Below are 17,073 nucleotides of genomic sequence, written 5' to 3' on the forward strand. Positions count from 1 at the left end.
AGGATCACAGTTTCATTTAGTGACTTGTTTAATAAATATATATATATTTTTAATGAGCTTTGGTGGCATAGTGCTTAAGGCATTTGACCGCTAATCAGAAGGCTGGCGGTTCAAACCCACCAGCCACTCCTCAGAAGGAAGGTTGGGCAATCTGCTTCCATAGTGATACTGCCTTGGAAACCCAAGAAGGGGTCATTATGACTTGGGACCAATTCCGCGGCAGTGAGTTCTTTTTTTTTTTTTGCCTTATCAGATGAACCAGCGACAATAATTCTTATATCTTACACACGGATATGACAACCACTCATGAAGGATGACTATACTGAAATTCTTTTCATGAGAAGTTATATAATCAGACTTACTGGCAGAGCTGATAAACCCTTCACATGAGCTAACCCATCCTTGGTGCTGTTGCTGTTCTAGTACTGCAGCTTAAAAATCAACATTTGAGGAGTCCAAGTAGGCCTACATTATTCAGCAGTTGTAGGATACATATGCTTAATCATTTACTTGGAAATGAATTGTGCTGGCTTTCTTTATTTATAAGGATATATCATAAGTGTTTCAAAATTTACCTGGACATAAGTGACATGCTATTTCTGTCACAAACATGCACAACACCATCCATCCAATTACTCCAGTTGGGAACCGTCTCTTTCTCCATCTCCTGCCACATCTAATCATCACTACATCCTAGAGTTTCTTAAGTACCTTTTTCAATCCATCTGCTTCTTTCCAGGTGCAGTGCCACACCCATGATTTGCATCCAGTGATCTCTTACCTGGATTCCTACACTAGTCTCTTTCTTTAAATAAATATTTTGCTGCAGCCATCTTTTAATAAGGAGCTCTGGTAGTGTAGTGCCTAAGGCACTTGACTGCTAACCAGAAGGCTGGCAGTTCAAACTCACTAGCCGCTCCTCGAAAGGAAGATGGGGCAATCTACTTCCGTAGTGATACTGCCTCAGAAACCCAAGGAGGAGTCGCTATGAGTTGGGTCTGACTCGACGGCACATAACAACAACAACATCATAATCGTAAGTACTTGTATCTCAGGCATGATGAAGATTGCCTCTGATAAGGCGTCCAGAATACTCTAGGCTACTCATGTATTTTCTCTTTTTAAGACACACCTGATACTACTAATAAACTTCTACAGCAGGATGTTATTCATTTTTTTAAAATACATTTTATTTAAATATAATTTATGTGCAATGAAATACACAAAACTAAAGTGACATGAATCAACACTTTTTTTTTTTTTTGGCAGTGTTCCCTCCCCTGATAACCAACAAAGGAAGTTTCCTTCCATATACAAACCTTTCCTTGACTTTTTACAATAATGAACTAATACTCTATTTGTCCTTCGTGATTGATTTATTTCACTCAGCATAATGTCCTCCACATTCATCCATGTTATGCAGTGTTTTGCAGATTCTACATTATTTTTTAGTGTTGCACAGTATTCCATTATGTGTATGTACCACAGTTTGGTTATCCATTCTTCTACTGATGGGTACCTAGGTGGTTTCCATTTTTTGGTATTGTAAATAGTGCTGTGATGAACGTGGGTGTGCATATATCTGTTCTTGTCCTGACTCTCACTTCTTTAGGATATATACCTAGTAATGGGATTGCTAGGTCAAAAGGTATTTCTAAATCCAGCTTTTTTTTTTTTAAAGGTTTTACACAGTAATTTATAAATTACGTACTGACATATCTATATATCATAATAATTAAGAAATCCAAGTAAAGAGGGATAAAAATGTTTTAATTATTGAAATACATTGGTAAACTGAGTAATTTACATTACAGTACTAAGTAGAGACACAATAGTCATTATCAAATTAATAATTTTCCAAATATCCCACTAACCATCAATCTCAAGTCCTTGAAAATAGTTTAGAATTAACATGATGAGATGCCATGATTACCCAAAGGTAGAGTGGGAAATTCAATTGCTATGAAGTATTTGTAGTTACATAAGCCTTGAAGTAAAGAAAATAGGAATTTAATCACAATGTGCATATGGTATGCAAATTTAAGTAATCTGTTTTTCAACATTGCAATGAAATACATTGTTCCTAATAAAGGAAATTCATTTCAAGAAAACCAAATAGTAAAAAAAGGGGAAAAGATAACAATAAGAATCAAACGAAAAATTTTATAGCTAAAAATTAATGTGAAGTAGAAATAGTGAAAGATAACAAATATATTACTTTATGTAGTTCATTTATAAGCCTTATTATTCTAAGTTATCAATAGAATATGGATTTTATTATATAAAAATTATCAAAAAAGTATCAGTGAAAAGATATGATCATCATAAACTGTGTTGAATGGGAAGGGTGAAAATTCTGCCAGAGCCCAGCCTGGTTGGCTGGGCAATTACAGTCTCCATGACAGTTTGTTAACTTGTCTTTCACGGGTCACCCACAGAAAGTTCCATGAATGAGTATACTGTCTAACTAATTCCCCTCTTTTAGACAAAAGTCAGCATGTACCCATGGTTTTAACTCAACACTGTTGTTGTTGTTATGTGCCGTCGAGTCAGACCCGACTCATAGCGACCCCTCCCTTCGGTTTCTGAGGCAGTATCACTAAGGAAGTAGATTGCCCCATCTTCCTTCCGAGGAGGGGTGCAACTGTTAAGAATTTACTTGGAAATGTCTGTGCACTAATGTCCTGCAGAGCTAAATTCCTCCTGAATCTTGATTTGCAAGCTCTTGATTATTGAGTCATGGTATTTTTGGTTTTTTGCTTATACATTTTCTTCTAATTTTTTTGCACAGTCTTTACTTGATTGGACACCACATTGACAGCTTCAGATGGAAGGCCAACGTAGACTCCTCCATAGTTTCTCCTCTTGTCATCTTCTGTTATTGATTCTTCTGTAACATCTTTAAGCTGCTTCTATAGGGCCTCGGCCCATGCCAGTGCTGGTGGCAGTGGAGTTCCCGCAAACCATCGCGCTGCTGGCACGGCAAACCTCGCCGGTGGCTGGGCAAACAGCACTCACAAACAAGCTGCAGATCCTGGGGGGCGGAGACCGAGACCGAGGGCGGGTGCGCCCATAGCCGCAGGCTGGCTGGGGGCGCTCAGAGGCAGGGGCAGAACCGGCAGCCTCCTCCCACCGCCACCGCCCAGGAGTGCCCCCCTGAGGTGCGGCGGGCCGCTAGCCAACCTGGGTGGACACCACCAGGCACCCCTTGCTCTGGCCTTGCTCCTCTAATTCCAGCTTTTTAAGGAATCGCCATACTGCTTTCCACAGTGATTGTATCCACCAGCAATGTATGAGAGTCCTAATCTCTCCACATCCTGGCCAACATTTGTTACTTTCTGTTTTGTTGGACTTTGCCATTGTTGTTGTTGTTGTTGTTATGTGCCGTCGAGTCGGCCCCGACTCATAGCGACCCCTCCTTGGGTTTCCGAGGCAGTATCACTACGGAAGTAGGATTGCCCAACCTTCCTTCCAAGGAGTGGCTGGTGGGTTTGAACCGCTAGCCGTCTGGTTAGCAGGCAAGTGTCTTAGCCACTATGCTACCAGAACTCCCATTAGTGCTGGGTTAAGATGGTATCTCATCCTTGTTTTGATTTTTGTCTCTCTGATGGCTAATGATCATGAGCATTTCCATTGTTGGTATTCTGTCCAAAGGATCCCCTTTAGTGTTTCTTATAAAGTTAATCTGGTTATTAAAAATTCCCTGAATTTTGTGTATTTGTTGCATTTGTTGGCTGCCTGAATATCCTCCTTAGTGAAGTGTCTATTCATGTCTTCTATTTTTTAACTGGATTGTTAATGTTTTCATTTTTGAGGTGTTGGGCATTTTCTATAAATTTTAGAGATAAGACTCTTGTCAGATATGTTGTTGCTGAATATTTCTTCCCAATCTGCAGGTTCTCTTTTTTACTCTTTTGGAGAAGTCTTTGGAAGCACATAAAATATAATTTTTAGAAGGTCCCATTTATCTAGTTTATCTTCTGCTGTTTTTGCATTTTGGGTTTTGCTTGATAGTTTATTCATGCCATAAATTAGGGCCCTGAATTTGCCCCTATTTTTTCCTGGAAGAACTTCATACTTTCAGGTTTCACATTTAAGTCTTTGATCCACCTGGAGTTAGTTTTTGTGTATGGTGTGAGGTACGGATCTTGTTTAATTTTTCTGCAAATGGTTTTCCAGTTTTTCTAGCACTATTTGTTAAAGAGACCATCTCTTCTCCATGTAATGGATTTCAGCCCTTTGTCAAAAATCAGCTGACCATACATAGGTCGATGATCTATTTCTGGGCTCTCAGTTCTGTTCCACTGGTCTATATGTCTGTCATAGTACCAGTACCAGGCTGTTCTGACTACTGTGGCTGTATTGAGATCCCAGAGTGTGAGACTTCCTACATTGTTCTTCTTCAATAGTGCTTTGCTTATTCGAGGTCTCTTTCCTTTCCATTTAAAATTAGTGATTGGTTTTTTCATATACTTAAAGAATGCTGATGGGATCTGGATTGGGATTGCATTGAATGCATAGATTGCTTTGGGTAGTATTCACAATGTTCAATCTTCCTAAAGATGTTATTCATTTTTATTAGCTTACCCCCCCTGAGATATTAACCACTTGTTGCCCCCATATAGCAGGAAGTAGCCTAAGAAGGAGAATGCCACACCATTTCTCATGATTATGAAACCTCAGAAGAGGCGGGTGGGGACTGTGGAAGGCCTAAAATGCCCCTTACTTTATCAAACTAGCAGCCATGATTAAAACAGACATTAATCATAATGTTTAACTTGCTATTTTTCCTCTCTTTGTCTTCCTTTTATGTAAACAGAATAGCTGACCTCTCCATGGGCACTGATTTCTTTAGATTTTTTTTTTTGCTTATACATTCTTTTCTGAGTATGATCTTATCCCACAGCTGGCTTCTGCTGAGAACTGCGATTTATGGGACTAGACGACCCTGAGAAGAGAAACATCGAGTGTGCAGCAACCAAGATAAAGAGGAACCAAGACAATCCTGGCAGTCCATGAGATCTTCAACCCCCTTCTCATCTTCCTATGTAATCATGTTTACCCCTTTGCCTGGGGAGACAGACTTTTTAATGAAGTGATTCTCTCTGTCTTGGGTATTAGCACTCAATACATCTTTTGGTTTTCCACTTCAACCTACTGTGGTGATTGGCTCTACTCATGACAGGTGCTAAGAACTTCACTGTTCCTGCATCAAGGTCATATTTCCAGTGGCACAGGCAACTGGAGAGCAAGGAGGGAGCCAGAGAAGGAGAATGAAACAATTTACTACTAGTAAACACTAGTCATTTGGGTTGAAGGACCATGTGAGGGGAAAGGCCTGTGGGGTACTGATTGGAGAAGCTAGACTCAGGGTGGCCTCCCACTTGATTTGAGTCTGGGAAAGAGCTAGATAAGTGGCTGTGTATGGCCAGAAGGGTGCCAGATGCGTGGCAGTAAATTGTTACAGAGATGTACAGTCTCTGCTCTAGCAAAACACCTTCCTGGAGTCTAGGGGTGAAGCCTCTTCCCACCCCCAATAACCCAGTGGTTAGGGAAGCCCCCCTGGCTAGCCCCACCTCCCCAGACTCTCAGCTGTCTCCTCAGCAGCCCAGCCTCTAACCATAATGAACCCCAAACAGACAAAGCTAGGGTCTGTGGCTTGCCCTGCCTATGCATGTATCAGTGACTGATCTTTCACTGAACATGAGGTGTGCCCCTGCACCAAGCTCCTTCTACCTCTGCAGGCACATGCTTCAGTGGATCAGCAGGATTACACCATAATTACCTGTTCCCAGGGCTGCCAGCTGACCATAACTACAAAAACCACCCTCTTTTATTTTTTATTCTCTACTTTTCTACTTCTTTCTCTTTTTCCTTTCCTTTTGTCACTTTTTATTAATTTTCCCCTTTTTTATTTTTATCAGCCTTTCCTTCCACCTGCCCCTCTTTTTTCTATTTTTTATTTTCCCTTCTTTTTTTTCCTGTCCCATTCAATGGAAGGAGGACATTACCTCTCTACTAGTCAGCCATACTTACTGCAACTACCACTTCATCCAACAGGCAAGCACCAGCACCTGCTCCTGCACCACTGAATTAACGACAGATGGTGGACAACCCTTGCTCATCCCACCCAAAGCTGCTTGTCATGACAGACATCTGCATCCACATCCCCACCCGTTATTCCACCCACCTGGAGACAGCTGGGGAGCACCTCAGTGCTACCAAGCTAACAACCAAAGAAGCACCCATCCAGATATATCAAATTAAGAAAAAGGTAAAACCAGGGTGAAACAAAGCAACACATAATCAACAAATAAAAACAATATGAAAATAGTTTGGAGACAAAAGACAACTTAACTTCAAACACAGGAAAAGGACAAGATAGCAGAAGCAAGTGACCAAAATAAAGAACTAGGAAACCTCCCTGAGGAAGAACAGGTAATAGAACTACCTAAAAAGGAACTCAAAAAATATACTCATGACCTTCTAAGTATGCAAGGAAACCATAAACAATAACAAGGAGAAGACAGACAATATCTTTGAAGAATTCAGGAAAAAAATACAAAGTAAAATGACAAAAAGACAATTAGAAATCATACAAAAACAGCAATAAGAAATCCAGGAGATTAACACTAAAATTACAGCAATAGATAACACGTCAGAAGGACAAAATTGTAGATCAAATTGTCTAAAGAACAGATTTGCCAGCTAGAAGACAAATTCCTTCACACCACCTTATATGAGAAAAATCAGAAAAAAGTATGAAGTAAACCTAAGAGTTATATGGGATGATATCAAGAGAAATAACCTATGTGTAACGGGAATTTCAGAACAGTTGTTGTTGTTGTTGTTATGTGCCGTCGAGTCGGCCCCGACTCATAGCGACCCCTCCTTGGGTTTCCGAGGCAGTATCACTACGGAAGTAGGATTGCCCAACCTTCCTTCCGAGGAGTGGCTGGTGGGTTTGAACCGCCAGCCGTCTGGTTAGCAGGCAAGTGTCTTAGCCACTATGCTACCAGAACAGTAGGAGGGAAAAAAAAAAGAAAAGAAAATTGTTGAAGATGTGCTGGCAGAAAATTTCCCCAATATCATGAAAGACTAAAAGATATCTATCCAAAAAGTTCAGTGAACCTCACATGGGGCAGAACCCAAGAGAAAGTCACCAAGACGTATCATAATCAAACTTTCCAAAATCAAAGACAAAGAAAGAGTCTGACAGCAGCCTGGGAAAAAGAAATGTTACCTACAAAGGGCAACCAATAAGGCTAAACTGATTTCTGACCAGAAACCATGCAGGAAAGAAGGCAATGGGATGACATATATAAAACCTTGAAATAAAAAACTGCCAACTGAGAATTATTTATCTGGCAAAACTGTCCCTCACAAAATTCAGGGAATTTTTAATAACCAGATTAACTTTATAAGAAACACTAAAGGGGATCCTTTGGACAGAATACCAACAATGGAAGACAGCACATAAGATTAAGATACATGACAACATCACTCAAAAACCAACCCAGAGAAAGAATTCTCAAAACTAAAACATGCTCACAAATCTGAAAATAGAGAACTAGAGGTGCCAATGTGTAAACAATAACAATTACAAAGCAAAAAGAGGGAATAAATGATATAATTACAGAACTTTCAAATGGAGAGGAAGTCAGAACATTATCAATATAGAACAGACTATTTCAAACATAAACAAACAAAAAAAACACCAAACTCACTGCCGTCCAGTTGGATGTGAGTCATAGTGACCCCTCCTTGGGTTTCCGAGGTGGTATCATGACAGAAGTAGAATGCCCAACCTTCCTTTCTTCTGAGTGGCTGGTGGGTTTGAACTGCCAGCCTTCTGGTTAGAAGTCAAATGCCTTAGGCATTACGCCAACAGAGGAACACAAAAAGTAACTACAGGGTAACCACAAAGAAAAATAATAAGCCTTCTAAGCTGTATCAGAAAGAATAAAATCACAAGGACATAGTAAACACAAAATCAGTAACAATGAATGAAATTAAAGAAAAAATCTGATAACAAACTGAACTCAGTACAGAAAAAATATCCAGAACAAAGAAACTATCAATACCACAATGAAAAACAAAAGAATGACAGCACCGAATTCATACCTAATATTAATTAAGATGAATGTGAATGAATTAAATGAAACAGAAAAGAGAAAAAACAGAAAAAAGAAACAAGAATAGAAGTTGGTTCTTTGAAAAGATTAACAAAATTAACATACCACTGGCAAATTTAACTAAGGAAAAGAAAGAGAAGATGTAAATAAATAATAAATGAAATAGTGACATTAAAACTGAACAAACTGAAATAAAAAGGATAATAACAGTACTATAAATAACTATACTCAAACAAATTTGAAAACCTAGAAGAAATGGACAGATTCTAGAAACACAAGACCTACCTAAACTAACACAGAATGAGGTAGAGAATTCAAACAGGCCCATAACAAAAGAAGAAATTGAACAGGTCATAAAAAAAGCCCAACAAAAGAATTCTCACTGCAGAATTCTATCACGCACTCAGAGAGTAGCTGATACCAATCCTACTCAAACTATCACAGGACATAGGAAAGGATGGAATACTCCCAAATTCCTTTTGTAAAGAAAGCATGCATAACCCCTCTGGTAGCATAGTGGCTAAGACATTTGCCTGCTACCAGACGGCTGGCGGTTCAAACCCACCAGCCACTCCTCAGAAGGAAGGTTGGGCAATCCTACTTCCGTAGTGATACTGCCTCGGAAATCCAAGGAGGGGTCGCTATGAGTCGTGTTTGACTCGACGGCACATAACAACAACAACAACATGCATAACCCCAATACCAAGACCAGGCAAAGAAACCACTGGAAAGAAAAATTAAAGACAAATATTCCACATGAACATAGATGCAAAAATCTTCAACAAAATCCTAACCAATAGAATCCAACACTATATCAAAAAAATATAATACATCATAGGCCTGTGGAATTCATACCAAGTATGCAAGGATGGTTCAACAATAGAAAAACTATCAATGTAATCCCTCACATAAATAAAACAAAGAAAAGAACCACATGATGATATCAATTGATGCAGAAAGACAGTGAAAGAAATTGAAGACTCAAGGAAGCATTAAGTCCAAAGGACTAATGGCCTACATGAACTAGCCTCCTCTAGCCTGAGACCAGAAGAACTAGATGTTGCCCAGTGACCATGACTAACTAGTGTTCTGATCAGAGATACAACAAAAAATTCTGGTTAGAATGGGAAAAAAAGGTCAAACAAAATTTAAATTCATAAGAAAGGTCAGATTTACTAGACTGATAAAAGACTGGAGGAACTCCAAGACTACTTCCCTAAGATACCCTTGTAACCTGGAATAAAACTACTTTTGGAGATCGCCTTTCAGTCAAATAACAGATTGGCCTATAAAATAAACAATAATACCCGTGAGGAATGTGCTCCTTAGAACACTCAACTATGAGATGAAACAGGTAACATTTGCCCAAAAGCAAAGAGAAGGAAAGAAGGGGCAGAGGGACAGTAATGGGAAAGGAAAGGTAAAAACAGGGAGAATGCTGACACACTGTGGGGATTGCAACCAATATCCCAGAACAATTTGTGTATGAATTGCTGTAAGGGAAACTAATTTGCTATTAAGCCTTCACCTAAAACACAATAAAGTGTTCAAAAATAAAAAAAGTCCCATGACCTTTACATGCTAAAATTAAGCTATGACCTATCTGCAATAGTAAATGTTCTTTAATACGTTTTTTCAAATTTGTACTACTCACTCTCTCATTTTGTTTTCTCTGAGCAACAGCATCTATTTGCAGAGAACTGGCTGGGTCTAGTTTATACCTAGGAATGAGATGTCTGGAATACACATTTTCTCATAAAGAAAGCTGATGACATTGGCATCATTTGTGACATGAATGTTATTATAAAAAACCTACTTCACCAGGATACTCTGAATATTGCCAAATAGTATGTAATACTGTATTAAGGTATACAGCACAACTGCCATCTTAGGTAAATAAAAATTAAAGCCTACTAAAAATAAACATAAGAATTAAGAACATGTTATCTATTTTCCAACACAGCCCCTATTACCACAATATGCCAGACTCTTTATCTACTCAGTGATTAGGGTTACTGACATCCAGCATTTACTTAAAACTACACAAACTGAAAAGCAAAAAGCTGCTCTAAAAGATAACCTTAAAATTGGTTCATAGACCACAGTGTGTCAGGAAGAAGGATAGAGAAAATCAATCACTGGCAGTTACCTTTGTCACTGGAATAGGGTGCGTGAACATTATTGCTGGGAACAGACACATTTTGGTGGTGTGGCTGGTTCACAGTTTCTAAAAATGACACCAGATTTTCATGATGTGAAAGTTCTTCTGCAACAGGGAAGGAAACGATGTTCCAATTTAACTGAGTGTCTCCTTCTGTGAGAGCCCGGAAGAGAGAAGGGATTGGCTCGTGGAGCTCCTCCACAGTGCTTTTTGAAGTTGGAGGTGTGTCACTATAATTTCGAGGATTACACATACCTGGGGAAAGGGGAGGGGAAAGAAAATAAAAGTTCATTTTTCTCACAGCTTGTAACATATTAGTTGCTAAAGTGGTAGCTACTGCATTGCAATCAGAGCACCAACATATTAAAATTACATGATTTCTAACATTATACTTAGATATTTTCCTACCATTTTTTTGCTGAGAGGACCTAGAAGCAATGAGATCTCATCCTAGTGGCAAAGAGTCTACTAGGCACACAGATATGTGTAAATGCCACATACACTAAAAGGTACCAGTGTTTCTTGAAGAGGCAGCTGATTCCAGGGTTGAGGCAGGTGAAATACAAGATGAACCTGGAATACCATTAGGTACCAGAAAGGAAGAAAGTGCTCAGTGAATGATGAGATATGTCAGAAAGACAAGAAGAAAGTGAAGAGGCTTCCACTGGCCAAACTGACAATCTGGGCATCAGAATAATAATAACAGTAGATTCTACCACTTGTCTATCAATTTTTTATACTGTGGTTGCTGTTATACTGGAAGCTATGCCACTGGTATTTCAAATACCAACAAGATCACCTGTGGTAGACAGGTTACATCAGAGCTTTCAGACTAAGACTAGGAAGAAGAAAGAGGCAGGGCTGAAAATGAGAAGAAACAGCTGCAAACATCCATTAATAATCAGATCATGGAATGTTCAAAGTATGTACCTAGGAAAACTGAAAGTGTCAAAAATGAAATGGAACATGTAAAGTTGTGTATCTTAGGCAGAAATGGACTGGTACTGGCCATTTCAGATCAGACAATCATGTAATCTACCATTCCAGGAATGACAAATTGAAGAATTCATTGTCAAAAAGAACATTTCACGATCACTTTTATCAGTGATAGGATAACATCCATACACCTATAAGAAACACTTGTTCACACTACTCTCATTCAAACTGAAGTACCGACCACTAAAACCAAAGATGAAGAAACTGAAGGTTTTCACCAACTTCTGCAGTCTGAATTGACCAAACATGCAATTAAGATGCATTGATAATTACTGGTGATTGGACTGTTCAAGTTGCAAACAAAGCAGCAGCAGTGGTAGTTGAAAAATACGGCCTCAGTGATAGAAATGATGCAGGAGATTGCGTGACAGAATTTTGTAAGACCAATGACTTACTCATTACAAATACTTTTTTTTTTTTTTTGGCACAATCTAAGTGGAACGATATACGTGGATTCATCCGATGTAATACACAGGAATCAAACTGACCACAACTTTGGGGACAGAGATGGAAAACCTCAAAATCATCAGTCACAATAAGGCCAGGGGCCAACTATGCAACAGACCACCAACTACTCATATGTAGTTTAAATTTAAGCTGAAAAAAGTTAAAACAATTCCACGTAAGCCAAAATACAACCTTGAGTATATCCCACCTGAAATTAGAGACCATCTCAAGAACATATTTCAGGCATTGAACACCAGTGATCAAAGACCAGATGAGCTGGGAGACGGCATCAAGAACATCATATATGAAGAAAGCAAAAGGTCATTAAAAAGACAGGAAATGAAGAAAAGATTAAAATGAGTAAGACAAGAGACTCTGAAACATGCTCTTGAATGGAAAATAGCTAAAGCAAATGGAAGAAATATGAAGTAAAAGACCTGAAGAGAAGATTTCAAAAGGCAGCTGAAGAAGACAAAGAAGGACTGTTCTGGTTACCTAGTGCCACTCTGACAGAAATATACCACAGATGGGATGGCCTTAACAAACCTGAGTTTATTCTCTTTCAGTTTGGAGGCTTTAAGTCCAAGTTCAAAGTGCCAGGCTCTAGGGGCTGGGTGAAAGCCCCTCAACCTTGGGTCTAGCTCTGCCTCCTGCTCCCAGCCCACTGGAGCTAGAGGTGTTTCTTCACTCAGACAGCTGCTGGCTGCTGAAGATGAGAAGCCCAAGTTTGACAAGTAAAAAGGCACAGTCTCAATGTTACCAAACCACATGGCAGGCTGCTGAACAATGACACAGCTACATGCTGGGTCCAAGTGTGCCATAAGCTAGAGACCATTCCCCAAGGCTTCTGCTTATATACAGGAAACAAACCACATCCCTAAGGCAGCTACTCAGCTGCTCACAGTAGATTACACTATGGAGTTGATTCCAGTCTCATCATGGGGAATACTACACCTAGCTGCCCAGCCACTCAACCAGGCCCAGCCAAGTTGACACACAAACTGAACTACCACAAGGACTACCAGTAAGATGATGGAATACTCATACAAGCTCCACAGACCCTCTTCAACAACAACAAAAAAGAGAAACCAATTGACAGAGGCACAGAAGATAATCCTGGAGCCCTGAACACCGAAAGCAAGTATACAGAAGTGGGTAAGGCACCAACTAGTGGAAGAACTTGAATGAAAACAATGAGTATGGAGATGGATGGAGCTGCAGACAGTCAGATGCTTTGATGGCACCAACAGCCTGAATATTACCAAGTAGTGCTGGGACCTGAGAATTGACCTAAAGATCAGCCCTGGTGGCCAAAGACTACAGGGACGACTGTTTTGGTGGCTGATAACTAAGATGGGAAACAGCAAAGAGGGAAACAACCTGAACTATCTGGAGGGCACAACCATTTTGACTGGTTATAAGTGGTGGCCATTTTGGATATTTAAAGTTACCAAGGATGCAGCCATTTTGAATGTTTACAAGCAGTGGCCATTTTGGGTATTTAAAGTGACAGTATTCTCATTTGGATTCCAGGGACCTATGAATAGGCTCCACTTGTCAAGGACGAGAGGGAAATAAGGGAGGCTGACAATGGGAAAGGAGACAGGTGGTGAGTGTATAAGTGCTGCCAACTAGCGAACAGAGGAGCACAATATGCTGCTTACATAGATGACATCCAAACAAAACAAAATGAAAATCGTGGGCAAATAACTCCAACATAAAATCACGAATTAAATATAAACACAAAAATGTAACAATGTCTCAGAGACAACAGAGCATCCATAGTCCATACAAAGAAACAAGATAAAGCAGGAGAAACAAGGGACCAGCACACAGATCCAGAACATATACCCGAGAAACAAACAGCATTGAAACTGTCTGATAAGGAATTCAAAAGAATTATATTTAGGTACCTTCAACGGACTGAGAGACAATTCAAGGAAACACTGACAAAATTGAGAAAGACAAAGAGAAAATCCCAGAACAATTTCAAAACAAAATACAAGAACAAAATGACAAAATAAATGAAAAATGAGAAATGACAGAAAATCTACAGACAGAAATCCAGAAGAATCATACTAAATTTTTAGAAACAGGTAACACTTTGAACAGGCAAAGGAGTAGAATTCAATCAATGGAAGACAAAATTAGTGAGATTGAAGACAAATACTTCAATATTTCTTTGGAAAGGGATTAGTCAGAAAAACAAATAACAAAATGAAGAAAGCCTAAGGTTCATGTGAGATACTATCAAAAGGAATATCCTATGTGTAATTGTAATTCCAGAACAGGAAGAGACAAATAAAACCAAAGAGAATATTGTTGAAGATTTGTTGGAAGATAATTTCCCTGGTATGATGAAAGATGAGAATGTATCCATTCAAGAAGTAAAATGAACCCCAAACAGGACCTCAAAAGAAAATCACCAACACATCATCATCAAACTTACCAAAACCAAAAACAAAGAAATAATTCTGAAAGCAGCATGAGAAAATGAAGTTACCTATAAGCGTTAACCAATAAGACTAAGCCCAGATTTCTTAGCAGAAACAATGAAGGCAAGAAGACAATGAGATGGTATATATAAAACCCTGAAAGAATACAATTTTCAACCAAGAATTATACTGTTATGTGCCGCTGAGTTGAACCCGACTCATAGTGACCCCTCCTTGGGTTTCCAAGGCAGTATCACAATGGAAGTAGATTGCCCCATCTTCCTTCTAAGGAGTGGCTGGTGGGTTTGAACCACCAGCCTTTTGGTTATATACCCACCAAAAAGGTTCCTCAAATATGATGGTGAAATTAGGACATTTCCAGATAAGCAGAAATTAAGGGAATTTGTTAAAAACCAGACCAACCTTACAAGAGATGCTAAAGGGAGTCCCCTGGACAGAGAACCAACAACAGCAAACAACTGACCATTAACACATAACCCAGAAAACTAACACAGTTATGGAAGTATCCAAAGTAAATAAGCCTACAAGATTGTAAACCAGAGACTCCAACCGACAAATAAGGACAACTACAAACCAAAAAGAGGAAAAAAAAACTGTAGTTACAGAACTTCTAAATGGTAGGGAAGTCAAGACAGAACGGACTGTTCAAAACTTAGGGAGAAAATTATCAATCACAGGGTAACCTCAAAGAAAAATGATAAATCTTCACAACAAAATAAAAGAGGGCCAGCAAAAATATTTAGCAATAAATATTAAAACAATAGCAACAAACGAAGTGGTAATACAATTCATAAACAAAATGAGCTTAGCACAGAAAATTATATGGAACAAAGAAATCAGCAACACCACAAAAATGCCCATAACAAAATGACAGCAACAAATTTATACTCGTCAATAATTACACTGAATGCCAATGGATTAAATGCACCACTCAAGAGACAGAGAGTTGCACACTGGGTAAGAAAACATAACCCATCAATATGCTGTCTACAAGAGACACACCTTAGAGAGAAAGACAAAAAAAGACTAAAAATCAAAGGATGGAAAATGATACATCAAGCAAATGGCAGCCATAAAAGAGTAGAAGAGGCAATAATAATTTCTGACAAAATTGACTTTAAGACAAAAACCACCATGAGAGATAAGGAAGAACATTATACAATGATTAAAGCATAGATTTAAAAAGATTATAACAACAATGAATATCTATGGACCCAATGAAATGGAACACATAAAGACTGATATCCTAGGCATTAGTGACCTGAAATGGACTGGTTTTGGCCATTTTGAATCAGATAACCATATGATCTACTATGCTGGGAATGATAAATTGAAGAGGAATGGCGTGACATTCATTGTCACAAAGAATGTTTCAAGATCTGTCCTGAAGTACAACACTGTCAGTGACAGAATAATATTCATATGCCTACAAGGAAAGCCAGTTAATACTATTATTACTCAAATTTACACACAAACCACCAAAGCCAAAGATGAGGAAACTGAGAATTTTTACCAACTTTTTCAATCTGAAATTGACCAAATTATGCAATCAAAATGTGCTGATTATCACTGGTGATGGGAATGCAAAAGTTGGAAACAAAGAATAACCACGGGTAGTTGGAAAATTTGGCATTGGAGATAGAAATAATACTGGAGATCTCATGATAGAATTTTGTAAGACCAACGACTTACTCATTGCAAATATCTTTTTTTCAATAACACAAATGGTGGTTATACACATGGACTTTGCCAGATGGATTACACAGGAATCAGACTGACTACATCTGTAGCAATAGGTGATGGAGAAGCTCATTATCTTTAGCCAAAACAAAGCCAGGAGCTGACTGTGGAACAGACTACCAACTGCTCACTTCAAAGTTCAAGCTGAAGTTGAAGACAATTAAAACAAGGCCACGAGAGCCAAAATATGACCTTGAACATATCCTTCCTGGATTTAGAGGCCATTTAAAGAATAGATTTGATGCATGGAACACCAATGACCGAAAATCAGGAATTGTGGGATGACATCAAGAACATCATCCATGAAGAAAGCAAAAGGTCATTAAAAAGACAGGAAAAGAATGAAAAGACAAAAACAGATGTCAGAAGAGACTCTTAAACTAGCCTTAAGCAGAGAGTTGTTGTTGTTGTTAGGTGCTGTTGAGTCATTTCCGACTCCTAGTGACCCCATGCACAGCAGAATGAAACACTGCCTGATCCTGTGCCAGCTCCATGATCCCTGCTATACTTGAGTCCATCATCGTAGCCACCGAGTCAATCCATCTCATTGAAGGCCTCCCCCTCTTTCGCTGACCCTCCACCCTACCAAGCATGACATCCTTCTCCAGGCAATGGTCCCTCTGACAACATGACCAAAATAGGTGAGACGAAGTCTGGCCATTTTCGCTTCCAAGGAGCATTTTGGGTGCACTGCCTCCAGGACAGATCTGTTAGTTCTTCTAGTAGTCCATGGCACTTTCAGCATTCTTCACCAGTACTACAACTCAAAAGCATCAACTCTTCTTCGGTCTTCCTTATTCATTGTCCAGTTCTCACATGCATACAAGGAGATTGGAAATATTATGGCTTGGGTCAGGTGCACCTTAGTCCCCAAGGAGACATCCTTGCTCCTCAGCACTTGAAACAGTTCCTTTGCGGTTGACTTTTCCAGTGCTGCACGTCGTCTAATGTCCTGACTGCTGCTTCCATCGGCATCGACTGCAGAACCAATCAACATGAATTCTTTGACAACCTCAATCTTCTCTCCATTTATTGTGATGCTGCTCATTGGTCCAGTTGTGAAGATTTTTGTTTTCTTTATACTAAGACGTAATCCATACTGCATACTGTATTCTTCACCCTTCATCAGTGAGTGCCT

At 39.2% G+C, this 17,073-nt stretch overlaps 1 protein-coding gene across 1 annotated transcript in view; it reads right to left on the reverse strand.

Annotated features, from left to right (window-relative positions):
* The window catches only part of TWSG1 (twisted gastrulation BMP signaling modulator 1), a 180,374-nt gene that overhangs the window by 29,023 nt on the left and 134,278 nt on the right, over positions 1 to 17,073 (reverse strand). Inside the window, exon 3 of the mRNA XM_007957553.2 lies at positions 10,285 to 10,551. Within this exon, the coding sequence (XP_007955744.1) occupies positions 10,285 to 10,551 (267 nt within the window). The remainder of the gene's footprint in view (positions 1 to 10,284; positions 10,552 to 17,073) is intronic.

This window comes from Orycteropus afer, unplaced genomic scaffold, assembly GCF_000298275.1.
Source record: "Orycteropus afer afer isolate SDZICR_OR568_19922 unplaced genomic scaffold, OryAfe1.0 scaffold00757, whole genome shotgun sequence".
NCBI classification, from domain to species: domain Eukaryota; kingdom Metazoa; phylum Chordata; class Mammalia; order Tubulidentata; family Orycteropodidae; genus Orycteropus; species Orycteropus afer.